Consider the following 27,975-nt stretch of genomic DNA (forward strand, 5'->3'; position numbering starts at 1 on the left):
CAGTTATAAAAATAGACAGCACATTCAAAGAGAAAAAAAGGCTTGGCATTTGTCTGATTCCCTCTAAATATCATATATACACGTGAATAGGAGGGGTAGGGGGAAGTCTTCATGAGTTAATTAAACATCACCTCCCCCCTCAATTATCCCCTGCAAATCTGTTTAAAAATCAATCTAAGCTCAGTTCTGCTATTTTCAGGTGTGCAAATTAGAGGCAGAGCCAACAGGAAGCACTTGCTCCACACTGTAGGACGCCAGGCAAAGGATTTGGGGTTGGAAAAAAATTATAATAATAATAATAATTAAAAAAAAAAAGTAATCTCCTGCTGTCACAGCCCAGACCTGCAACTCAACTTACTTCTCTCTCAAGGGATAAAAGTGCCCCGGCAGAACAGCCTTTTAATTCAATGTGTCAGACAAGTACTGCCCCACACCTAAATCTCAGTGCAATGCAGACAACGCTTACAGCAAAGCAAGGGGCTACAGGGGGTTGTGCATCGAGAACAGGGAAGGAGCAACCAGAGAATGAGAACACAGATGGGCACTGGCAGTACTGCCTTCCATCAGCCTTAAAGGACACAGCCACTGGTACCCACACACCGCAGTGAACTCAACCAAGCTGGTATGTGTGATCACAAAAACAAAGGGAAAACAACACTGGAAGAACAGTCAATGGATGGTTGGGATATGAGACAATTTTCTTCCCAGGATTTGCTGGAAGGGGGAATGGCACAGTTCCTTCCTGCTCTCTCAGGACTGTTTTTCATTGCTCCCCTGGCAGCACTGCAAGCTGCAAACCACACTCTGCTATGGCACAGTGAGAGGAGCAGCAGCAAACTCACTCTTAGCACTTCTGCTTTTCCTCTTCCTGAGATATGTACAAACAGAGCCTTTGTTTCTAAGCTTTTAAGAGCTCTGCACACCTCACAAGCGAGAGAAATCATTCTAAACACAACTCTGAAATGCAAACCAAATCACCCACTTGTGGTTCCCTCCACTGTGTGATGCAGAGGCAGTGCTGCTGCCCTCACTAGCCCTGCCAGCACACTCCGTGTTCTGCAGCTCTGAACCTTTTTCCTGACAGATGGTGCTGAAGAGAGTCCATTCCCTGGGAACGACCCGAGACACCTTCCTTTGCATTTCAAACCTTTAGAGAACTCAAGAGCCCCACACTGGAAGAATCCAATTTTTTTTTTTGATCACACATCATCTTCAGCTTAGCCCCCAGTTACCTCACATCTACACCGACCAACTGCCAGTGCAGAAATGTCTTGTGACTCTACAGGACACTCCTGGGCTTCAGATACGGATTTTGTAGGATAAAACTAACAGCAACTTCAAGCACACACAGCTGCAGGATATTGCATGGAGTAGCTGGATGCTTTCTTGGGAATCCTTGTCAGATGCATCAATAAAACACAAGCTGACAACCTCCCAGTTACCCCAGACTCCCCTCCTTCCTTCTCGCAGTGTCTGCAAAGATAGTTTTTTGGAATACACATAATCAAAGTGCTCACATAAACCACCCACTCCCATTGTGCTTTGATTTTCTTTTCACACGCGTGCTGGACAGCAACAAGGCATTTGCTCACATGCCTTCAACTGGCAGGGTGGTCTACTCTGAAAGCCAACACAGTTCAAAGCTTTGGGGGTTCAAAACTACTACCGACCACCCGAGGTGTGGGCACCTTTGCTTTGCTTCCGAACTGGAGCTTCTGATATGAGAGTGCTGGTCAGGTTTAAGCTTTTGGGGGTCCCACAAACACTGTTTCCTTTACTCAAAGGGGAGCTCAAGGGAGAAGAGGCGCTTGAAGGTCCAAAATCTGCTAGTCCAGAAGGCCGAATAATTGCTGTTTGCAGAGGGCTACTTGCAGACATCCCTAGCAATGGAAAAAGAGAATCAAATTCCATGTCAGAATGTTACTCCACTTGTGACTCTTCAACAACAAACAATATGCTAACAATCAGTCTTAAGACTACCCTGTATTCAAGATATACATGAGTTTAATGAAGAGGGATGTCCTTAAGATACAAAATGTCTTGCAGTTATACCCTGGGCCACCTTCAGCTGGTGTAGAGCTGAAGCTCCATCAACCAGTTGTGCACATTGTGGAACCTGATGCTGTAACTTCAATGTGACAGCAACGCATGAAAACCACAGCCATACCCCGGGAATAAAACAACAGCATCCTATCTGTCCGGACACCAGAACAAAAAACAAGAGGAAAAATATTTGGGATGAGAGAATTCAAATGGCAGAACAGAACTTCTGCAGGACTAGCTTCTCAAGGCCATCTGTGGTGAAACTGGCTATGCCCTCACACCATTATCATAGCAGACAAGTAATACCCACAATACAACCCTTTTTTCCTATTGTTTTACAGGCTGTAAAAAACAATCACCCAACTCACGTGGTTGGTTCTGCTCAGGGCAGCTTGCTGCCTCCCCCTCCCCACATACCTTTAGAGACATTGTACCCGTAGGCTGCGTAAGCTGCTGCCGAGGCTGCTGCCGCCCCCGCTTTGGCCCCTGCCATGGCAGCCGCGCTTCCCGCTATCGATTTCCGGCTCCGGCCCTTCCCGGTGCCGCCTTTGGATCCGCCGCTCGCACTTTTAGGACGACCCCGGCTTCGACCTGACTGGCCTCTCCCAGAGAAAGGTGCATCTTGCATTGAAACACCTTAACAAAAAGAGTGTTAAAACATTAAGTGCTGTAGTATTTCAGGTGACTCACAAATGGATGCAGCATCATGATTGTCTGCTATTCACATTAAACTGTTCCCATTAACTGATACTTTTAATTTACATGGATACAGACACAATTAGCAGTCATCCTATGAAAAGAAATCATGGGTACTTAAAACTTCACTCTTCATTAACCGCATCTTCTTAACTCCAACTATTTATTACTGTGAATCCAATCCACAAAGAGCTGCAGGATTCTAGGTTCTACTTCAGGATGAAGCTTTTTCTCTACTTGAAAGACAAAGTTTCTTCCATTTGCTATCTCTAAAAGAAACTTGTGAAGAGCTATGGCTCTACTTATTTCAGTGTAGAAAACTGTGGTAGTTAAAAACATCTGCCATTACTTAAAACTACAGCTGCTCCACTCACCCACTGAAAACAGATAACTGATTATCAGCCCAACAGCAAATTCAAGGAAAAGTTTACAGATTATTAGTTTTGTAGCTGTCTGCAATTTGGTAAATATGTGCATAATGGAAGCCAAGCCCTCTATCGCACAGGAACAAAGGACACAACTTTTAAGAGTAATGGACACTGAATGTGAGGTAAATGACAGACTATAAACAGATTTTCTACCAATCAGAAGTAATTTGCCAATGAGAGGGCATTTTTTCCCCAAATACTGCCAACCATATATATTTTTTGCTTAAAATGAATACAATATATTATCTACCCATACAAAGTTAATGTTTAATAAATGTCAGTAGTAAGTCAAGGCAAAAGTACTGACCATTGATAGTATCTGAAACTGAGCCTGTAATGGAAGCAGGAGAGTTTGTTGCCCTTGACTGAGGTGCTGAAGAAGCTGGATCATCCACAATCACAAGCATATCATTGCTGCTCTCATCAGGGGGGATAGAGCCCATATGTAATTCACTGCTAATGGATATCTAAACGTGACAGGGAACAAAGCTGTTAGCTTCTCAGGCTAGGGAAGAGAAGGGTACAAACATAGTAAGATCCTTACAAGACATACAATCACAAGTAATTAATTGGTCCTTGTTCTGCTCTCCCTCAATTTTCTTTATGTGAGACTAGCAGCATGACACATCATCTAATCACACCACACCCCCTTATTTACATGTTAAGTAGCAGTAAAGACCTCCAGGAGCTACTTAGTTTTGATTCATGAAAATAGATGCTAAGGAGAGGGGACTAATGGTCTCAGAAGAGATTTAAAATAACTGCTGCTCAACTGTATCTTCAACTGCATGAGAGAAAACAATAGGATTCTTAACCTGCTACCACTGCTAATAAAAACTTTGTCAATAAGGGATCAATACAACATAGAAAACTTAATCAACAAGGTAGAGAACAAAATATGTGAAAACCAATTTGCAATTCTTTATAAAAAGATAAAGGAAAACAGTATGTCTGCCATTGAGAATGTACAATTTAAATGCCAGAGAGAAAAACACACTAATTCAGAATCAGAAGCAAGGAAGCAAGCAGAGAAGGAGATGTAATGAGACTAGTGAGGAGCACTTACAAAGAAACTGAATGTCAAGGAGCTATGTGAGAGACACTCTTTGCCTCAGGAACAGTAAGAGAGTGTGCTCGCTATGAAAGGTACGAGTACAGAAGAAGGCCCAAGTTTATAAATGTGAGAATTACAAAGGCAGGGAAAAGGGGAGAATCACAGAATCAAAGAATTATTGAGGCTGGAAAAGACCTCTGAGATCACCAAGTCCAGCCTATTACCACCACATTGGCTAGACCATAGCACTACATGCCATGTCTTTCCTTAAAAGCCTGCAGGGATGGTGACTCCATCACTTCCCTGGGCAGTCCATTCCAATGTCTCATACCCTTTCCATGAGGAAGTGCTTCCTAATATCCAACCTAAACCTCCCCTGGTGTAGCTTCAGGCCACACCCTCTCATCCTGTCACTAGTTGGCTGGGAGAAGAGCCCAACCCCCACCTGACTACAACCTCCCTTCAGGTAGTCATAGAGAGTGATAGCGAAGAAAGTAAGTGGGGCTGCAAGCAGGAAAAATTTCAGAGGCTGAAAGGGAGGAGAGTTGGGGCATGAGCTTGCTGTAAGAAAAGGGAGGCATGGAGCAAATGAAGAGGGGAATACAGGAATGTCAAATAACATGAGGAGCTGTAAAGAAGCTTATTAGCAACTGTTATGCTTTCGATAAACTATTTTCATTTCTATGATTCATCTTTTAAGACACTGCACTTTCCCACATTCTTGAAGTTCTACACTAGCTAAGAGAACAGAAAGCAAGAACCCTACAGGAGGTAGCCACAACTTATATAGTGTATAGCTGAAAGCAACAGTGAGTCTTACTTCACTGAAAGGGCTGGGCATGGCAGAGTCTACACTAATGAAGGAGTCATCGCCATCAGCAGACAGATTGGAGTTATCAGCTGAAGGAACAAATGGGATCACAAGGTTCATAGCCTCTTTCTTTCTCTTCCCATCCAATTCATCTTCTTTCTTCTTCTGAAATAAATAAAACAATACCAGGAATAAATAAAAAAAAGATGACCAAAAAGAAGAAAGGCAATAAGCAACCCAAAATCTCAACACCTAATGCAGCATTGTAACTCAAGGAATGCTACATCTGGAATTTCCCATAGTAGGTTTCTGAAGGGGACAGTACCAGATCACTTAAAGGCTCCTTCTTTCGATTTAAGTAGGACTCAGGTTGTTGTTTTTTCTTCCTAACATAGCTGGAATGACAGAGAATTACTCTTACAGAATTACTGTGTTTTCCATGATCTTTTGGAGTGAGCTTAAAATTCTCTATCATTACATAAAGTTCCAATTCTTTAATGCAAAGCCTCCCTGTCTCAAAAATTAAGAATTTTCATTAGCTAATTTTAATAACCTTTTTTAAACCAAATGATCTTCCCTTGTTCCATGGAAGCCACATATGGGGTTTATCTGTGTTCTGTATGCCTAGAATGATCAGTTGATAATTTTTGGGTTTTTTCAAGCACAAGTCCTCTAATGGTTGTCTGTAGGCTACCAGCGATCTACAGTTTGGTTTGGGTACACAGTACTTCCTTATTTTTCAAATTGCTAATGATACTGAAATTCAGGTAACTAGGGATTGTGTATTTAGTACTATCCCTCTTCCGTGCAGGGAAGTGCCACAGGTTGGTGTTCCATGGTGAAGGGAAGAAGGCTTTACTCAGACTGCCTTTGCACAAAATGCTGCCAACACCACATTAACAGTGAGCCTGAAGCTCTTCTGGCTCTGTCGCTGACACAGGCAACCTCTTTGCATCAAAGTACCTTCTCAGCATATTTTTCCCTTTTACGCTTTCGTTCTTTCACACGGTTTGTTTCTTCCTGCTGTCGCTTCTCTTCTTGACGCTGACGCACTGTTGGAAAAGAAATGCAAAGCTGTCACCACTGGAAAAATACTTCACACCCTTTTGTGAAGTTTACAATAAATTCTAGTTCTAACAGAACTGTGAAGAAAAGTCAGCTGTATTAAAACACTGCTATATTAAAATTATTTGTATCCAAGTAACAAAGAGTTTTACAGTGAAATTCTTCTTTCAAGCAACATAAAAGCATAAACCTCTTCTACAGCTTCAAAAGTGTGATAAAAACCAATTTTCATTAATACTTTTCTTGTCATGATCTAAATAATTCATGTCAAAGCTTTGTCATTCAGGAACAATGTAATGATCCTGACTGAGTGCCAGTAAAAACTTTATCACATCATCGTGTCTCTCTTGCACAACTTCAGCTCAGCAGTGATACGAAACCAGCTTGTACTAACATGAGTTGGTAAGACAAAAAGAGCCAGGAAACAGAAGTTGTTATCAGCAATACATATGTTCATTGAGATAAAAACACAGATTTCATAAGCTAATGAAGTGGAAGATGGGAAAAACACTGCAACATGAATTTCACTTACATTTCTTTTCTAGTTCCTCATCATCGAGGAGAAGGCTGACCACTTCCTTTGGCTTCAAGGTGTCAGGTTTGAAATTGCCACCTGAAATCACCATTCGCTGGATCTAGAAGGAAAGGAAGAAAAAAAGAAAAAGAGAGAAAAAGGAAAAATTATTCCAAGCAGCTATCAACTATTTGCATTACCCTTCACTGAACACCAGCAAAAAAAGATGTCAGCTCATCTGTCTAAGTCAGAATTGACTCACTGTCTCTATCACATCAAAGTTAGTAGCAAAATTTCAGGGAAGATTTATTAAGAGTATTTATTACAGTTGCAAAATGCAAAAAGCAACCAAGCTAGAAAGCAGAAAACTACAATCCCTTGTGCGAAGTTTCACTTCTTCTAAAGCACCATCTAATAAACAACAAATCATGATGGTACTAACATACTGCTAGCAAAAAGAAAAAAACACAGTGGTTCTCCTCTCAGGAATAAATTACCAGTCCAATTTTTCAAGTAATCTGCACAGAGGATTATGCAGAACATATTTTGATTATTTAGATGACCAACAAAAAGATGATGTTTTACTTTCGGGGTGAGATCTGGTGACTCCAGTGCAATATCCTAGAGAAAATGGGTAAGTTTCCACACAGGAAACCTGAATGCATTCACAAAATACAGGCTGTGGTGTAACAGTGTAACATGATAGGAATCAGTAGCCCTGACACAGGGAGAAGGACAGAAGTTCTAGCCTTAAAGAAGCCTGAGTAGTCTCATTCCATCAGAAGAAAGTTTTCATGCAGCCACAGTATAAATAATTAACTTCTTCCCAGCTCATATACTGCAGCTGTAAGGCTGCTGTGTTAGGGGTACAGATTTGTTTATTTGAACAAAGACATTCCCTTTTGGCTTCCATCTCCCTGCAGATACTTTTTCTTTACTCATTTTGGTAAGTGTTTTCTGATGCTTTTTCTGTAACTTCTTGTTCCAGACCGTTTCTTCCCTCCTACCTCACTCTTCTCCTTGGCCCTCTGCAAGATGCGCTCCTCAATGGTGCCTTTACAGATCAGCCGATACACTGTGACTTGTTTCGTCTGGCCCAGCCTGTGTGCCCGGTCCATGGCTTGCTGGTCTACTGTTGGGTTCCAGTCACTGTCATAGAAAATTACCTGCAAAAGGACACCAGAACAGAAAGGATTAAATAAAGCCGTACATTTAGAGCACCATAGTGATTAAACAGGGGAAGAAAAATCCAATATACCAATAAAAATTAAAGTTCTGCAACACACCCCACAAAACTACCACCCACTGCAGGCTATATCAAGCTAGCTTTGCCCAGTGCTAGCAAGCCTTTTCCACTGCATGTCAGATGAATGCAAACTGACAGTGTGAATGTTTCAACTTCCACAGAATGCCTTCAGTATCCTCTTCAACAGATCTGCACAAAATTCTTATGTTTGTCATCACATTGAATCACTGTCCTGTAATTAATTGTAACCATCTTAGCAAGCCCTTCTTCCTGCTTCTTCTTCCCTTCTTCCATCCATGGCCAGAATCCAGGGAGGACTCCATCTATCCATCACCACTGATCCTTAGGCTCATGCATTTCTGACCCCTACCCCTCTCCCCTCAGCTCCTGTCTGCTCTGCAGCTCGGGGACACTTTGGAACTGCTCACAGCTCAGGAGATGCTGTGGGAGTTGCTGGGGGTGAGGGGAGGCAATAAGGTTTTGCACATTCCTGAACATACTTGTATATAATTGTGCATTTTTTTTAATAATTAGTATTTAATTAAAGCTGTCTAGTTTAGTTTTCAAACTGGAAAGTCTCTCTCTCTTCAGTCTCTCTCTCCTTCCCTACCTGGGTGGAGTGGGGAGGGGATCGAGAGCATTGTTGTCTAAATGCTGATCCTGAGTCAAAGCCTGACAATCATTAACCCATTCTAGTGTTACTTACCTTAAGAAGCCCATTAAATTAGAATTTCACATGAAAAGTAATACTCCTGTTTTTGTTTTGTTTTGTTTTTTTCTTTCAAACCTGGATAAATCTAGTCTAGTCCAACACTTCTGGTGCTTCTACTACAAAAAACTGAAGCACCACATTACAGTGATATCACCCTATTATTACAACAGTACTTTATGCCCAATAAGCACAAAAAACAAAAACACTGAAAAAAGCTTCAGACAGCAGAATAAAGTATTCAGAAAGTTACAAAAACACAGAACTAAAAATGCTCATGACATGAGCCTGCAGGAGCATCTCTGTTCTTCTTTTTATTTCCTCTGTTGAAGCAACTTAAATCGAGAGAACTTTTCAACTGTGAAAATCCTACAGATACTTGCTTTCTTCCTGTTTAAGTGAGAGCAAAATATCATGGAGTATTTAAAATAATGTATTTGATTTGATTCAGAGATCTTTGGTTTTGTATGGCTAAGGATTACAGTCTATCTTGGGCTCAAATCTGCAAGCACACTAGGTCCTGAGTTAGAAGCACAAGAATAGCTGTTTTTGAAGAGATAAATAGTTAATGTAAGTCAGTGTATTTTCCCTAGTGACAAGCAGTAGCTACTCCAGAATGCAAGACCTAAATCACTCTGCGTTGACACCTCTGCTAAGTAGGTGGCAATCAATTTATCCTTCCTGGCTAGCTGATATTCAGCTGTAAATGACTTTGTACTTCAGAGGCGTCACTTCAACTCTACTGTGAACAGCAAACAGGGTAACTGATACCTGTCCTACTGCTTCCTTTGCAGTTGAACCTTAAGAGCAAAAAGTCATACATGAAACAGCATTCACTGTATGAAAATGTCATTTGCTGAATGTTCTGCATTTTTCAAAGTATCTACTGTATATTTAAGTGCCTAACAAAGATGAAAGCACCAAGACTGGTATTCAAAAAACACCTTATTTACAGTAAAACTTTCAATTTCTACAAAAAAGTCAATTGTGACCAAGGATTTTGCAGCTGAGTTCTTCAAAAGAGGTGAGAAATTCTGCAAGTTACACCCCAATTAAAATCTCCCAGAGCAGCACAAACATCATTTGCACTGGAAGAAGCAAAAAAAAATTCAAAACCCATGATCTCCACCAGAAGTAAGAAATTCCTTCCCTGCTACAATGTCCACACTGATAAAGTTTACTTCAGAACAAAACCTTTCTAAAAGCAGTCAATGGATTAGGGAGTTCCCTAGAATTATTTTTTAAAAGCTTACCAATGAGGACTAAATACATGTTCAAAACCAGAAAGCATACACCTATATTAAGTTGTGGAAGCTCCATCCCTGGAAGTGTTCAAGGCCAGGTTGGATGGGGCTTGGAGCAACTGGTCTAGTGGGAGGTGTCCCTGCTCATGGAGAGGGGTTGGATCTAGATGATCTATAAGGTCCTTTCCAATCCAAATCATACTATGGTTCTATCCGTAGAGCCCTTCAAGGATCCAGCTCCTTTCTAGACTCTGGTACTAAAGTATATGGGGAGAAGGAAGACGCTTCCAACTGCAACCAAAAACTGTGTACTAAGTGCCCAATATTCTACAACTTTTTATCATCAAGATAATACTATATTGTAGATATAAGAAAAGTCAATGAGGTTATGCAATTTCATTACGTGAATGGCAGTACTAAAAAATATTGATCAGCATGGCTAAAAGAGTGACAACTTCCACATAAAAAGACCAATTTTCTACATACATCATGACGCTGGTAGGCAGGAGATAAGCAGCTTGGGAAAAAACAGTGGTTGGAAACAGATGAGGCAGGCAAAACAAATATTTATACTGAAAACTAAACATCAGTAAGCTGATTTTTTTATTCTATGCTACTTTCCCAAACTTCACTTACCGTATCTGCAGCTGTAAGGTTAATGCCCAAGCCTCCAGCTCTCGTGCTTAACAGGAACACAAAAATATCATTCCTATAAAGAGATTAAAAGACCCTCATTTTGTGCACAATGAACAAGAAATAACCACAGGAGTAAATTTTTTGACCCCTATAAAGTAATTTGGGCTATTTCTATTACTTTAACACTTAAGAACATTTTGTGCTGCTCATGGTCAAGAAAAAAACCCATGAATGAGTAAGAGAAGGTAATCTACAAATCAGGACTGTTGGAACATGCAAACATTCAGTTTGCAATAGCAGCTTATTAATCTCTATCAAAATAAACCAGGGCTTGTTTATCCTGCCCACATTGGAAATTAAGATTTCATATGGACAAAGAACAATTTGTTGTTTCACAGAACTCAGAGATGTTAAAAAAATCTTGCCTTAACAATGCTCAATTGATAAAGTAAGAAAAATAAATGTTCAAACTGTGTAGATGCAAGTTTTCTTCTAAATTTGGTGCTTTGAACAGAACAAACAACTTGGAGGGGGGGAGGAAGGAATAATCTTAAGATAAAAGCAAGCTTGCAAATACAGAGGTCCATCCAAAGGTCCACTGGCACAAACGGAAGTCCTTCAGTTGAAGAACTTAATGACTCTAGTCCTAATTGTGTTGCTGATTCAAATTAAAAATTCTAATCTCTTCTGTCCACTTTTTTGTAATCTGTAAAATGGGGATAAATAATTTCATTTCAGTCATATAACAATTCAGTTGTGATCGTCTGTTAAATGTTTCAGGGGTGATTATCTAGACAGTAAAAATGATACTGCACAAAAAGGAAGAGGCATTCATTTCAATCTAACTTCAGTTCTTTGAGACAGTGTCTCTAAGTGAGCTCCATTAATACTGTACACATGTTGTCCTTCCCAGCTTGGAGCATTTTCAGTTTGCACTAACTGTATTACATCCACGTTCCTTGGGACTCCTCAGCCTGCACGGAAGTCAATGACAAACCCATTGCCTTTGGTGAACATAGCCCTCCGGACAGAAGGCCCTAGCAGATGGACTGTCATTTCACAACACACTTCAGGAAACTTTCTCTGAACACCTCCTTGGAAGACCCACAAACCCTAATACAGTCATATTAGTCCTCAGCGTTAGACTTGCTGGCATCAGATTTAGGGATGGTGGCTAAGAGACATGAGGCATCCCAATACCTGACTTGGAATAATCCTCTAAGCCTAATAATCCTTTACATAACTGAGGAGGCTAGGGCACACTAGGCAAGTACCTGTAACAGTGCACTAAGCCCTAGCTACAGTCTGAGAAGTCAGACAAAATGGCCACAGTTGCCAAGAGTCAATGGCAGTTCTACCACTGCACACACAGGAGACAAAGGAGACAGGTTGATACATAGAATGACCAAGTGCTGATGAATACTCAAGTGGTAACAGCAAAAATCAGGATTTCTGCTAAGGTCACTAGTGCCACTGGGGGGTCAGCAGTATTTAAAAGTGTTGAACACCGTATGGATCTGTGAAAAGGTTAATGAAAAAAAGCAGACAGTACCAATAAGGACTCCAAAGAGGCTGACAGCACTACTTCAGCAGCAACAGAGCAAAGTCCTCTGTTTAGCAAAAGACAGTCTGCACTGCCACATTCCTTTGGTACCACACTGTTTGTACACTAGTGCATGCAAAATTAGTAAAGCACCAGAAATTCTTGCTGAATGAACAGCATAGGACATTCCCCTCCTGACTGACTATGGGTAGGCAATCTGTCCTTCAAAGCCCAGTAATCAAAATCTAAAGGGTCCTTCTTGCACTTCTTGGAGGAAGTGTGTGTTGCATGCTATTACACATATTCTAGTACAACAAATGTAAAAAACTAATGGTTTTGGAAGCCATATCCTTGAAGGTCTACTAGAAGTACTTTCTCAGGACTCAAACTTCAAGATATTCGCAAGTACCTGGCAAAGCTGTATTATAAAAACAGACTCTCAAAGAACTCATTCTGGTCCAAGGTGAGATTTCCTCCTGTCCTCTCTAAAGAAATTGCCAGTAGACTACAGAAATAATTATGAAAACTATGAATTAACACACACAAAAAAAGGACTATGAACTTGAAAATTAGAGAGGTTTCTGGCAATCCAAAATCTAGGAGTAAAAAAATCCATCCTGAGCTATGGACAGCTGGGAGGAACTGGATCCGAACTGTCAGTCTCTAGATTGTATCCTACAAGTACAAAGCTAAAGGAGTCACCAAGTGCCTGTTCACTGTGCAGGTATTCCTTGGCCAAGAAATCTTTCCACTCTTTCAACAACAGTGGAACGTGCACACAGACAGTCGCCTGCACATCCAGCTGTGAAATGCTTCTGGAAATGCAGTTTGGGAAGGAAAGAAAGTGGACAGTAACACAGACCACAGGATTAAATTAGCATTCTGTAGTTAGGACATCCTGCAAGATAGTTCAGTTCTCTTTTTTCCTAGAAATATTTCTCATAAGGTAATAATATACAGGAGGAACTCAACTAACATTTTAATAGGAATTATTATTTAGACTGGCTGACCTCTATCTCAAAGGGATTTCCTGCCAAAGTGATTATTTTTCTTCAGTTGTTCTACTAATTAATAAAACCTAATTCTGGTTCATTAATAAAAACAAATTTCCTCACTTTTTTTGGTTAAAGGACCTTATAGGAAGAAAAGTGAGGATTCCAGGGGAACATAATAATCTGAAGGGTCCTCTCACTTCAGGTATTTGGCACAGGTTCTTTTTAAGTTTTATTGCTCTGAGGAGTTCACTAGAACACAGTCCTTCAGGTCTTCAAGCCTCATGAACCAGTGGCCTGAAAAGCTGTATACGGCTTCCCCCACTAATGTCAGACATGATACCCTGGGACTACAGCCTAGAATGCTACTTTCACCCTGCAATAAACAACAACCTATGAACCTAAGTCAGAAGCAAAGTGACCTTCTTACAAGCTCAACATCAACATTCAGACAGGGCAGCCTTATTGTCAACTCCCATACTAAAATGCCATTTTATTAAGCCATATCTCATTATTAAAAGTAAACATAATAATCACAAATTGAACCATTATAAATACTGCACTCTAGTCAAGACAAAGTTCTACTAAAATATATTTATTTATGATAATCACATACTCTTCCTTCCTGATGTGCTTGTAAAAATTGCAAGAACTAATTTTGTTTAATTAAACAAAAAGGGTTAGCATCTCTTACTGTCTAATAAAATCTTCATTTTATCACCTGTATACTATATTAATGTTTCTTAATAAGCTATGCTTATATGGTCTGTTCTGCAGAAAAACAGGTCACTTTCAAAATCTCATCTTCAGTGTCAATTGTCAGAGCACATAATAACGAACAAACATCTGCTGCCTTTCTTTATAAGCAATAGCTTATTTGGAATGACAAGAAGCACAACAGGGGGATACACTAAATTTGGTTCCAATACTGCTTCACATATGACAAATGCCTGAATACAACTGAGTTCAATATCAACACCAGTGACTCCTGGTCAGCAAACCACCTAGAAACTGTTTCAGATAAATTAGGTCCATCTGATATCTGGAAAGGTAATGTAAGTGCAAATTTCATTTATTTCCATTACATTTTATGCTATTTGTCTATGTACACACAATTTTGCATAGAAACACCTTGTAAAATACAGTACCTGTTCTGAAAATCTGCTACCATGTCCCTTCGTTCAGAGATCTTTGAGGAACCATCCAATCTCATGTAGGTATGTTTCCTATAAACCATGTATTCCTGCAAATAACATACACCATAGTTGCTCTTGAAACTGTTCAATCTTGATTATTCAAAAAAACCCATAAACAATAAAAGCAGAACTGCTACTTACAAAAAAAACCAAACCCTAAATGTTGTCAACAAATACGCTACAACCTTATGTAGCCAATGCTTTATAATAACAGAAACTCAGAAATTACTCAGCCATGTCAGTTTTTGCATTTCATACAAGAGAGAAATTATGATGTCTGTTCAGAGTTGAGGATGCATCTGCTGCACCGCAGACAGTGTTACAGTAACATGCTTTTTTCTATAAATAAATAGGCAAATAAAATAACTAAAAGAGGAGGGTTTTTTTCCACAAAAATGTTTCACTGTGTAAGTGAACCTTTCCCAACAAACCAACTGCATCTGCTCCCTGTCAATTTTAAACTATTTGACTAGTGGTTTAAAAAACCTGGTACTGTACACTAGCATCTGTTCATGATTTCTTTCACTAATAAAGGGCCTGTGAATATTACCACATACAGGAACATACAGGAACACTTTGAACATTACATTGGTGTGTCAGCCCACAGCTCATGCCAAGCAGCAGAACTGGAACCATTGCCTGGGACACAAATCAAATGGCATCAACCAGGAATGCTGTAGACACAGGCTTTTTCCAATGAGAGACATTTTTCACACTAAGTCACCCAGCACTCTCTGCTACCTGTGCAACTGTCAATAAAATCTGATTTACACAGAAAGCTCTTCAGGTTATACAGATATCCTAAGAGTTTCTGTGGGAAAATACTCCAATATTTTATCAATGTGATCCTTGGCTGACAAGATGCAACTCCTACTGGTTACATTTACTAGCTTTAACCCTAGCAGTTCATGTGTCTTTTGGAGATGCTGTGACTGCAAATGAAGACAGAAAGGAAACAGATGGCACTTTAGCAGCAAGAACTATTGGAATCATCTTGCTCCAAGCTGTAGTGTTCAGCAGATACAGAACTGATGTGCTGTGAGAAGACATGGCAGTGCCTTTACTCTAATGAACCTTCTGACAGTAACATGCTCAGTTCTCCTTTTTACCTCTCCCTCAGGGCTACTGTTCCTTTTTTGTTTTGCTTCACTACTGCAGAAAAGGTGAAAGAGCTACCATACTATAATGAACCTGGGAAAAAGATTGCTGGAGCAGAAAGAAGCTTCAATGTGTGACAGATGAAAGATAAAAATATGTAAATAAAATTAACAAAGTGAAAATGGCCCAAGTCACACTTGGTCTACCTCTACAAAACAGAGCTCATGGTGGATATGATTTTTGGAGTACAACAACAGAAGTTTTAAACAGAGAACTGCTACTTCACTACACAGGCACTCATGCCCTAATTTACTATTGATTTATTATTCCGTTTCTATGACAGGTTTCTGTCACTAACTAAAACCAGAGAGATACAACCATCAATTAGGCACTATGTGACCTTTCTCCAGATTTGATAAATTATCTTCTGTTATCACAAAGGCATTTTCCTTCCATTTCTTAGTAATTGTCTTTATCTGCCTTTATGGTGATTCAGACTTCCAACATCTTGATTTAGTCTTTCCTCATCTTGCTATTAACTATCTCTTCATCAGTGTTTTCTAAACAAACTTCAGCACAAATAGAAAACAACTACTTTTATTTCAGATTATTCTTATTTCAGACCTTAGACATTTCCACTAAGGCACAAGCTACAAAAGAATAAGCTGTTCTTCCCCTGTAATCCTGGCATTCATGGGAGTCATGGCAAAAAAAGACTATTTAAGTAGTAATATACCTGGCTCCCACTGTAACTGTGGAAGGCACTTGATGACTGCTCATTTTTCTAGTTCCCACAAGGAGTGATGGGGAAGCTTTAATCTCATCAATAATTATACTATACCTACTTGAAAAATCTACTTGCCAATCTCATTCAGTGTATAAGATACCAGAAGTATCAATCTAGGAAAATAATGAAAGTGGCCCTGGCAACAGAGTATTTCTACAGGAAATGAACACCACATAATGACTTGAGTATGGCAAGAATGCAGGGCGGTTGAAGTCTTCTGGGCTTTGATACTATCTCAAAAACTAGAAAACATTTTCCTTTTGTATTATTTCACAGACCAATCAGAGTCCTTTTATCTTTTAACACAACTAATGGACCTTTAGTAGAATATAACTAAGACACTTTACTTCATGTAGAATATAATTAGACCCCTCTTTACATAAATGCAATGTGATTCCCACTAGAATCAGGGGTATTTACTCTTCCATACAGGATAAAGCAATCACATGGAGAAAGAGAGACAAGAAGAATAGTATAAAATACACATTTGCATGAAGTAACACTATGGACATTATACACTATCCCCTTCTGTTGAAAGAAAATAATGTTCCTTTTTGTATTTGTTTCTGGCATTTTGAGATGGCTGAATTAAGCAGCTGCTCTTCAGCTGAAGCTAAATTAAACAAACATGGTTTTATAACTTTGTAAACAATGTGTTTTGTGCTCTCTGCCCTGCACAATTAGGTTAGCATGATACTGCAGCAGTTACACTGACACAGTCAAAATACTGTTAAAAGAAATATGACATCTTAGGTTCTTTCATATTCCAGTGAAATATGGCAGAGGGGATGGATTTTGATATCTCAGGTCAGGAAAAAAAAATCTACTGCTACATAAGTCTTGCAAGGATTTTCTTACAAATTGAGCCCTTACTTGATTTTTATCTTGCTTAACTCCAGCTTCTGGTACAGGTGTGGAGAGAAACAAAACCAGAGGACTTGGTAGGTAGGTTATTTGGGTAATAATAGCCCAGAAGTACAGCTGAGCATTTAGGAGGCAGAACAGCAAAACGGTGTGCTCTCAAGCTGTTAAAATGCAATGCTAACAGAAAAGACAGAAGCACTAAACACTCAGCTTTAAGAGCTTCATGGTGTAATGCAGGGTGTCAACAAACCTGCACCATGTCCGATGTTTGCCAAAAAAAAGGCATGCGAAGCAATGCTGGGCAAAGAGCCAAAATACAGAATTGCAACCATGCAAGTTCTGTTTTTCCTCACAGCAGCAAAAACAAAATTCAGCTTGTACCTTTTTTTTTTGACCTTAAAACGCTCCCCTGCTCGTGATTTAAGCAGCTATTGATTCAGGCTTCTCACTTTTTTCTCTTTGCTTCATTGTGAAGAAGACAGTAGTATCCCATCTCAAACCCTGCTGAGGGAGCCCATGTATACCTAGGACCAATGGCTGAGGAATCACAGGATCTCTACATTTTAGTAGTATTTGAATTACCCTGCCAAATGCAAATATTCTTCCACCTACTAACTATTCACAGTTGGAAAACTTTACCAGGATTGACTTTGAAACTGAAGTAAATTGTCTCCTATTTTCTTGCTCAGAATTGGATAGTCATAAAAGTTACAATCCTTCACTGCTAAGGGACAGAGACACTGTGACACAACAAAATCCTTTTTTCAGATCCAGCAGAAAACTCAAACTTCTTTGTCTTCAACAGAAGCCCAGAGAAACAAAAGTATTTCTTTCTAACTGTTATAAGTATTATCAATAGGAAACCAAATTAATAGTCCTCATACAAATGCCTGTTCAGACTAGCTCTTTGGTGGCATGGTTGCTAATCAAATCTTGATTAGTTTTTTTTCTTCTAAGGCAGACTAACTGTATTTAAATAACTCGTAATTACTCAATTCATAATTTCTTTCCTATTTTATGTGCCAGGGAGACTCTTATTATTCGTATCTACCAAATTTCTGCACAGAAATAAGATGATAGAAGGAAACAGTAGAAGTCTGTGAAACTAAAATAAACATAATGTAAAAATAATCACTATTTCCCCTCTTCTTTCCAATAAAAGGACATATAGGCATGAAAACAAAGTAGAAAGAAGCAATTGAAAACCAGCAAGAGAATAATTAAACCATTCAACCTCTTACCACAGGGCAGTGCAAATGACCAACATTTACAACAACTTAAGATGCAACTGAATCATTTCATGGAAGAAGAATCCATTTAGGATTCTTGGAATATAAAGAAAGCACAACTGGCTCAGAAAGCCCTCAAGCTGCAAACTGCTGAACATTGAGACACTAATTGTGAAATATCACTATTTGTGTACATTTTCCCCATACCATCTGCTGTTGTACACTGGTGAAAGCATAACACTAGGCTGAACCTGGCTGAACCTCAAGTATAACTCTGCATGGCAGCTCTCATATTAATGTATTTATTATGTGTCCTTCAGTACAATAATCTGATGTCAGGTTTGCTGCATCCAAATGATAGTATTTTCTTCAAAACACTGTTACTAAACCTGCATCCTCAGAATTTGTCTTTTGTAGGCTATATCTCTCCTACCTCCAGTAAGTCAATCATCCGTGTCATCTGGGAGTAGATGAGAACTCTGTGTCCTTGAGATTTCAGCCGTGTCAACAGAAGATCAAGAGCATGAAGTTTTCCACTGTCAGTTATCAGACTCTCTTTGTCTAAAAAGAAATGGAAGAAAAGAAGGTAAACAGTAAAACCAAAACAGCTACATCCAACAAGTTAACTTCTAAGGTTTAACAGCACTTCACTGCATTATCATCTGTAAAGTAACAAGCTGTGATGGAGCAAACTGCAACATCCTTTCCGGCTGACACACTCACACTGCTAACAACTTTTGTTTGCCACGACAGGAGCACATGAATATACCCACTGGTAAAATCTCATCACAGATTAATCTCCTCATGATTATGGACTCAGCCCTTTTTGGGACAGCCAGTTCCCCCTTCTAAGGATTCATTCTGACCAGATCAACAACCACAACATGCCTTGACAGTGGAGAAAACTTGCTGTCCCTCAGACATTTGCTGCTACCTGCTGCTGAGCGTGAGCCTTACCCTCCACAAATCTAGTTTCAAGATCAAACCCTTCATCAACATGAAATGGGAAAAGCAGTTCTCCAGGTCACTTAAAAATAACAGCCCCTTCACAGCACTTGCCTTTTCTTTTTTCTTCCCTGCTCTCTGCTTCTGAGGTTGCTTTTGTTGGGGTTTTTTCTGCTGTTGTGGTTTTGGGGGTTTTCTTTATTGCTTTTTTTGTTGTTGTTTAAGAAATGTTTCCAGATTGCAATCTTTTAAGTCACTTCAGATTTTAAACTTCATGTCCTCTCTATTTCAGCCCTGCTCATGAAGTATTTTTCAGGAAGCATATCTTCCTGTTTGTACATTCTGTACATAAACTTCAGTAAACAATACATTACTGTTGAAAGAGGATGAAGAGAAATTTTCTTCCAAAAAAAATTATCTATTGGAAAGGCCACTGATAATTCTTTATTCTTTGGGATATCTGAATTTATGTTTACAGCCAAAACGGAAAGTTAACAACTGCAGATGGTGCAGGCTAGTACAGAACCCAAATATTTTTTACATGTTTAGCAGGTACCATTCTCTAAACTCCAGCGGGTAAGATTTCTGCACACTTCTCATTGCCCAGAATGAATTAACTCCTGGGCTGAAGAAAATCCAGCTTTCTGGAAGGCAGTTTAACTGTCTTGCTTGGTTTTTTAAAAAGGAATATACAAAATTTAATTCATTCATCTATGCACCATGCATTTTCACGTAACTAAAACCAAATTTATACTAGTGGAACAGAGGCTACAGATCAAACAACAGCATTCCTAAAGAGATCTTATGAGCACAGCAGGCAACACAGTCCATGAGTGCCTAAGTGTAGTGATGTGGCACTGAGGGCTAAGTCTGATTCCTGCACATACAATAAGGGGATTGCTGAGAAAAAGTAGGAATGTGGCTGTTCTACACTTCATTCAAAAGCTCATTTTGAAGTAACATGCCTAGGTTTAATACACCTTTTAGAAAGGTTGTAAAAACCAGGAAGTATTCAGGGGAAATTTCCAAGATTTAAGTGTGTTAAAAAGTTTTTCCCGCAGGGAGGGAATTTAGAATCTTGATCCATCTCAATTTTTCAAACAACTGGCACCACCCAAGGCTGTTCTTTTGAACAAAGGTTTTCAACAACAGAAGAAAACTTTACACTAGCAGAGAAAAGGCCCAGTATGCAGTGACTTGTTAAAACTGTAAAAACAAGGCATGCTTCCCTCTTATCCTTCCAACAGTGAGGAAAAAACTACTCAGCAACACTTTTTATCCAGAAACATGGTGGATTCTTAATCACTTTAGTATTTCAATAAAGATTGCTTTCAAAAACATCCTTTAACTTAAATATAAATAATGGACTTGATGCTGGAGTTAGTGGGGTCTCCATTAGGACAACACAAGATGTGGCTAACAGTGCTGCTTTCTGAAATAAAAAAAAAAATCTAAGCTGTCAATAGCACTTGAAATTAATAGCTAATCTATTTGCACTAGAAACCAATACTGTGAACACTGATTAGAGCCATGGTCCTGCAATTCACTAGCTAAGAATCCAAGACAAGAGAGCTCTCTTTCTTTCTTGTCTGCCTATCTGAATAGTCACTGTTTTTCTCCTATTTGCTCTCCCCCAGTTTGCCAGGAGCAAGTGCCACATCGTTGCTTGAATCATTAGCAACTACCTTAAGGAGCTCATCACCTAGAGAATGAAGTCATGGAGATATTGTAAGGAAAACTCAGGAGCACAGCTCAGGCTGACATTTGTTCTTATTGCAACATAATGTACAACGACACACTCTTCTCTAGAACAGAACCTGGTCTCAATTACATACAAATAGTTAATAGTTTCATGCGTTATTCTAAGGAAAATCAAACTTTGAACTTAGGCAATTAAATAAAAATGGTAATTACTTACGGTTATTTGGTTTTAAAATACAACTATGTATGTGAAAAACTTTGCACAGTAGGAATGTTTACTCTTTATACAAAACATTACTAGCTCTTTCAGATCCGTACAGCCATCACATTCTGCTTTTATTCTAATTGGTCAGCTTGCTATTTCAGAATGAATTAAATTGAGTGAAGCACCATGGAAAGTCTAGATAAATGTCAAACTAGTACGATTATTAACTAAAAGCCATCTGACTGGAAGGAAACTGGGAGAACAAACAGGGTCTGTTCAATAGTCAGTCTTGCCTGGCTCAGATTGAAGAAATTTCTAAATGCAAAATGCAACAATTTTTCTCACACAGGCATGAATAGGTAGAATTAAGGTTTGGTAACTGGAAATGATGCATGTCCTTTGCTGCTGGCTCCTTAGGTCTCCATTGTGTAAGTTTCTATTTTTAAATAGCAATAAAATGCAAATTACAAGGATAGTCTTACAGTCTGAAAAGTTAGCAACTTATTAAGAGTTCCTAATTTGTCCAATATCTTAGCATCACAGCAGACTGCACTGACCAAAGTTCTGGTTTTATTTCAGTTAACAAAACAGATTTATCATCTCTGGAAGAGAAAACCATTTGACTTTAACCTGGTATCTTTAAGCTATCTTGATACCATTGTGTTTTCAAAGATCAAATGTTTCTGCATACTTGAAGTGCCACCTAGTGCTTCAAAGAACAAATTCTGGAAAGTAGCAACAGAAAATGTACTTCTTTATCCATGCCATCTTCAGAAAACACAACTGTACAAATGAGGGGGGAGGAAATACTAATAATTTAAAAAAATAATAAAATAATAAATAAATCCCCCCACAACTATCTTCCACCTTTAGTTTCTCTTGCTTCTATTTCTCATTCCCTTCTACCTCAGGGGAAGAAAAAGGTGGTATGTCTCTTTTTAAAATGGGCTTTCCAAAATTTGCAATCCTGCATGTTCAATCTTTAATGAATGACAATATCTTTGGATTTTTTATTTTTTTTTCCATTTTCTTTTTTAATAGCATCAAAGGAACTTTTAACATTTTAAGCTAGTCAGGAGACAGAGGTCCTAGACTGCACATCAAAGAACTCTCCCTAGGATGCATTTCTTGGGTTCTTCAGCACTGTATGAAACAAACTAGAAAAGAGAACCAGACCAAAATAAAAAGTAACTGTAAAATCATATTGTATGGCTTTCAATCTGAAAATAAAAGTCTTTGCCTCCAGCCATGCAGGGATATGGACATAAATTATCTACAAGGGGATACAGCTGGCCTGGGAAGAATAGTTACAAATGATTATGACTCCAAGTAACACCAGTCAGGAGCTCTAGCCGATGACTGTAGCTGAGCTCACCACTCTCTGGAGAATGAGAAAAGTACCCCTGGATATGCAAAAAGCAGAGGAAAGAGAGATAAAGTCTGGGTTCCAGTTGACACCCCTGGTTCCCCTCCCGACAGTCTGCACGGCACAATGGGGTCAGTGAGGAGCTAGCTGGCTCTCACAGTAAACAGCCAGCAAGGCCGGTGCTTTTTATCGATGCTAAAAGGACTCAGACACTTCCTGCCATTTAATCCAGGACCATTTTTCTTTCAAAGAACAGGAAAAGCCTCAAGAGATTCCCACAGTGATCGCAGCTGAGCTTGTTGCCAGCATACTGGAAACACTGAGTCTGGGAGAGGATAGATCAGGGCTAAAGGAGAGAGGTAACTCCTTTTCTATCTGTCACCTATCAACCACAGACCTTCACACCTACCCTTCCATCTGACACTGGGAAGACTTCAGCCTGTGCAGCTCCTCTAGCACATCAGTCACTTTCTGCAATGCACTGTGCCTGCCCCTGCCCGTATAAACACAGCTGTCCTGTTGTGGTATGTGCCCTCTTCCCTTAGAATAAATTTAGGTTTGAATGCTACTTTCCATGTAATTAAAACACAGCTGCACAAAACTACTTTTTTAAAAAACCACTTTTAGCTCCAACATCTCCTAACTTAAGCCAGTGTTACATAACACATCCCAACCACCTTCTCAACCAAATCCTTTGTTGTGCTTTGACAATTTGACTAACCTTGCACCTATTCACTCACTCCTGTAAGCTTCTTGTTTTCCATCTTTATCCCTCTAAATATTTTTGCTGATGATGAAGTCATCAGCTTAAAAGAGAAGTATTTTCAAGAGAATGCAGACCTTTCTCTACTGTACATCTTTTCTTTGTACTTTTCTGTACTTTTTTCTGTACTTTTCTCTGTACTTCCCTCTATGCCTTCTATCTTAATCAATCCCATTACCATTTCCCACCTTTCTACTACAGTGATTCATCTTCTGTTTCCAAGTAATAAATAAACAATTCTGTGATTTCCTAAAGAAACTATAAAATCGTCAACTGTCATTGAACATTAATTCAGTGCAAGCTCATGAAAAATGGTTTCTCCATTACATAGGTGCAAACATGCAAGTGCTTCAAATGACTCCAAGCACTTCTGAGGTACCTTCTTAAACCAGTCTACAGCAAGCAAAAGACCATTTTTCTTTTACTGTACTGACTTCCCCTGCCAAACATCCTTGACCCAAAAGGGTCTGGGAATAACTTAGCATCTGGCAGTGTAAGCTGTTTTTCCTCTTGGCTGTCTCTCAGATCTCTAGTACTTTCTGCAAAATTCTGCTCACTCCATAGGACCATCTTCTAACAGCTAGAGTGTGTTCAGCCCATGAAAATCACTGCAGTATTGCAATCAAGTTCTAGAAAATCTTGGATTACTTTAGTCTAATTCTAGGAAAAAATGAAGCACATTGTGAAGCACATGTACTTCACTAGTACACTGGTATCTTTTTCCCATTTTACCAAGAAATATGAGTATTTTTAATCCAACTGAAACTCAGTAAATCCCTCATGCCTTGTTTTTCAGGCCAATTTCCTCTGAATTTGTTTCCCAAACTCATCCTGTAGTCTGCTACAAGTGATGTTGATCCTTTCACTAGGAAGACCAACAAGAGACTTCTTAGGTCAATATAAAAGTCTTCCAACACACTAGGAGTCAAAATATGACTGTTATTTCTCCTGCAATCTTCCCATCTCCAACTCAAAATAGTATTTGGTTTTGAGAGTTGACTGTGCTTTAGTAAGCAAATCCATCCCTTTACAATCATTTGAAGGGCTGACATGCTAAGAGAGACTTGTATGCATTAGAGAAGTTTGCAGTAGACTTGTTCAGTATCCATCAATAGCTTTACCCCGTCAGAATATATTAAATCAGTGTATTTTAAGATAGCTGGGTTAACTTTCTCTCAGGAGGAAAAACAAACACACAACCACGTCATCCTCTCAAAAAGCCCATAACCAAGCATAATTGCCATCAAAGAGCAGAGGACCTTATTTATTTAATCCCTGCTCCATGATAACCTCCAGACTTACCTGGTATCCTGATAAAAGACCAGCCATTTTGAGGCCTGATCCCTAACAGCCCTCCTGGAGACTCTGGGAAGAACCGGGAGCATTGCTTCAGCCAGTCAGCTGCTAGCTCAGGGGCTCCATTGAGTACACACTGCTTTGCTTCAAGACTTCCTCCTTCCTTCAGTGCCCTGCGCTCATATTCTGCACTTCGGTCATTGCAGTAGAACTCCAGTGGCACAGCTGTTACCTACAAGTACAATATTAATCAACATTCTTGTCCAGATTTCATATTTTAAAATTAAAATCATTATTAACGTGCAAATCTTAGTAATGATCTTACGACTGGCTTAAAATAAGCAAAGATGCAACATCTCTCCACAACACACACAAAAAAGTCCTATGAATGACCAGACACAGACAAGTAGTCTTGCCTTTTGATAAACCATGTCTTGTGCCAGTTGCTGAGAGTAACAGAATACCCTTTCTGCACACTCACTTGGTCTAGATTTATTTATTTAAATTTTTGCCCTTTGCAACAAAGTATTTACCCAGCAGAGATGAAATTTACATACTATCTTTAACAGAAATTCATGTGATCATTTAAAATTAGAAAGATAAATAAACTACAAAGCAAAACAACTAAGAGGAAAACAGCCCTGTTTTGGAACAGCACATTTCTTGGGCTTGACAGCTGACTTCAACAGAAGTCTGCATTAGCCATTAGCTGTACACTAATGGCTGAGAGATCCTCCAGTAGAGAGTCCATTCCAGCAGACACAGCTATCCTTCATGCAACCTATTGCTTTGTCTTCTCTTTTGCTTACCAGGGTAAAGGACAACTTCAAGATACTGAAGAAATAAAAACCAAAAGCAGAACTGAGCCATGGTACATACCAGGACAGCCTACTCTGCCAAGTTCTTTTCCATATCTTTCATTAAGAGTTAAACCATAAGATCCAAAGCAACACACAATTATGACACTTTCATACATATATAAATACACAACATTTCACTACTTAGCACAATAATTTTTCCAATAAAATGCAGATCACCAACTTCTTTTTATCTTTACTGTACCTAAGTCTTTTTTTGGGCCAGCATTGTGGGTGTTTCCAAAAGGTATTTATAACCAAGTTATAGTAGAATTTTTCACATTCTATGTGTTGTAAACTCACATAAACATGAAACTAAACATTTAATATTAGACAATTAACCTTATAGTATGGGCTTAAAACAGATAAAAATTATGAATTTGCAAGGCTTTATAGGTTTTTTCAACAATATAGGAAGGAAATATCACTTTAGAAGTAATTGTTACTTTTGTTTCAGAAGCAAAATTTAAAAAAGATCACCCTTGTCAATTTATGTAAGTTAAAAACATTGCCATGAATCCTAACAGAGCAGAATGACCACATTACTTACAGGCCTATGAAAAACAATCCAACAAATGAAAAGGAATGCAGAGGAAATCAAACTTGTGAAAGTTTTCACATTTTAAAAAGCGAGACAGAGCTGTGCAGAACAAACGGTAAGGGATTCTGAGGTTTGATGGTGAACAGTAAGCATCTGAGTTTCCAGAGAACTGAGAGAGGGCAGGAACTGGTTTGATAATAGGACAATTGAACCATTAAACACAGTGAAAGAACTATCTTTGTATTAAAGGCACAAAGCTTTTATATAGTTGAAGACTAATTTGTTGATCCAGCTTACTCTGGCATGACATAATTAACTGCTACATATTGAGGATAACATATATCACGTTACGTCACGCAAATGAAAATGTTTTAATAGCTTAACTGATAAGCAATAAAATAGTTTAAATATAAACAGTTTTAAATCACGTACTTCAGAACTGTAAGATGAAGGGAACAACCCATACCTCAGGATAGACTGACTTATATCTTAGATGCTGACTGTTCTTCTCTGAACATTTACCAGCTAATTCAAGTAAAAGAATTTGGTATCAAGCAAGATATTCTGTGTGAAGGAAAACTGGCCCACTCCTGTTTTACAGGAGCTCTTCTCATGAGAAGAAATTAATCTCACAGACACTTATTTGTGCAAAGGCAAATGAATTGTTTAAACAGATTCATACGCAAAATTACAGTGCATACCAAAATAAAATTTAAAAAGCATACAAAATCTTAGCAATAAAGGTAAAGCTACTGCTTTTCTAACAGTTTTTTTAAACCAGATTGGTTTGCAGGTCTATGCATGCAGTCACATCAAACACTGCAAATTGAAAGTGGCTGTGTCGAGTAAGACTTTGTAGACACTCCCTCCACTTAATAGGTACTACTAGAGTTGATGCTATCTTGTACTGCCATCTGCAGTCAAAGCATAGGACTGTCTTTTGTGGGAGAGGGCAAAACGTCTCACATTTCAAGTTTTATTGCCTGAACACGGATGTACACCACACTTATGCTACAGACTTAGGTTGTTCCTTTTAAAGGACACTAGTAACCATCACATCTCAGTTCATTTTTCTACACTGGATATGGTGAAACAAGGACTGCTTCAGGCACAGACACCCTGTCATATTTATTTTCAGGACACTCAGGACTGTCAGTCAGTACACACAAAACAGAGCAGACTAATACCTGACATAGAAGCACAGCTTATCTACTGAAATCAAAAGGAAAATTCATACACTAGGAATTTTAAAAGAAAAATAAAGTAAGTAAGTAAAAAAAGTAATCCATTCAAGTTTGTTCCCCCTCTTCATTTCTCCTTTTTGTAATGGCACAGTTTAAGGTGTTTTTTTTCTAGGTATGTTTTTGTGGTTTTGCTGGTAACAAAAGGCAGGGTAGTCCTTAGTACTAAACCCTCCTATGTCAACACATTCTTGTCAGACTGACTGAATTTAACAGTTATCACAGTTCAGAAATACATTTAAAAAATATAGTGATAGGGATATATGAATGCATTGCCACTTTAAATTCAGTAACTTAGTTTAGTTAGGGTAATTGTAAAACACTTCCTGTGTTTACTGCCATGCAAAGTTAACATTTAGGATGTTGTGAGATGCCAAAAATCACTTCTTACCACAATACCTCTGACACACTGGGATCTACTAAACTGCTAAACTAAAACAAACAGCATTACTCTAAAACAAGTAAGTAAGGCTCTTAATGAAAACAAAATACAAGATGCATCCTTCCAGTTACCTTTTGTGACTGAAGCCCAATCTGTACTCAGGAAAACTGCCTGCACAGAAAGAAAACTAAAGACACCCTCACCCCTATCCCCCCCTTCCAGCTGCTACATAAACATACGCTCCTATTTCTATCATTTGCTCCATTAACTTCCCAAAATTCATCATCACAGGTCAAACAACAACAGAAGGCTATAGTTTCTGAGAACATATGTGCCCTTTCTGCTGTATCAGGTCTTCTACACTCTTGCCAAAAGTTTCTAACAAGCATAAAATTAAGTCTTTGTATTCCTGAAAACAAAAAGCCATGCCTCCACTTAATCATTTTAATACACCAGCCAAGCCAAAAGCAGTGACTTTTACTCACTAGAATAAATGTCAGATATGCTCTGTTCTCCTCTTTCC

The 27,975-nt window shown here is 38.9% G+C and overlaps 1 protein-coding gene across 2 annotated transcripts in view; it reads right to left on the reverse strand.

Annotated features, from left to right (window-relative positions):
• Nucleotides 1-1,466: 1,466 nt before the first annotated feature.
• Nucleotides 1,467-27,975, reverse strand: part of INO80 (INO80 complex subunit) — a 62,051-nt gene continuing 35,542 nt past the window's right edge. For both annotated transcript variants that reach the window (XM_009999568.1, XM_009999567.1), the window contains exons 25-35: nt 24,438-24,663; nt 18,589-18,716; nt 14,130-14,224; nt 10,447-10,519; nt 7,619-7,777; nt 6,630-6,732; nt 5,996-6,084; nt 5,042-5,197; nt 3,475-3,634; nt 2,461-2,679; nt 1,467-1,880 (exon numbers count right to left, since the gene is read on the reverse strand). In XM_009999568.1, the coding sequence (XP_009997870.1) occupies nt 1,663-1,880; nt 2,461-2,679; nt 3,475-3,634; nt 5,042-5,197; nt 5,996-6,084; nt 6,630-6,732; nt 7,619-7,777; nt 10,447-10,519; nt 14,130-14,224; nt 18,589-18,716; nt 24,438-24,663 (1,626 nt within the window). In that variant the 3' untranslated portion in view covers nt 1,467-1,662. The remainder of the gene's footprint in view (nt 1,881-2,460; nt 2,680-3,474; nt 3,635-5,041; nt 5,198-5,995; nt 6,085-6,629; nt 6,733-7,618; nt 7,778-10,446; nt 10,520-14,129; nt 14,225-18,588; nt 18,717-24,437; nt 24,664-27,975) is intronic.

This window comes from Chaetura pelagica, unplaced genomic scaffold (genome assembly GCF_000747805.2).
Source record: "Chaetura pelagica isolate M959 unplaced genomic scaffold, ChaPel_1.0 scaffold55, whole genome shotgun sequence".
Classification (NCBI taxonomy): Eukaryota; Metazoa; Chordata; class Aves; order Apodiformes; family Apodidae; genus Chaetura; species Chaetura pelagica.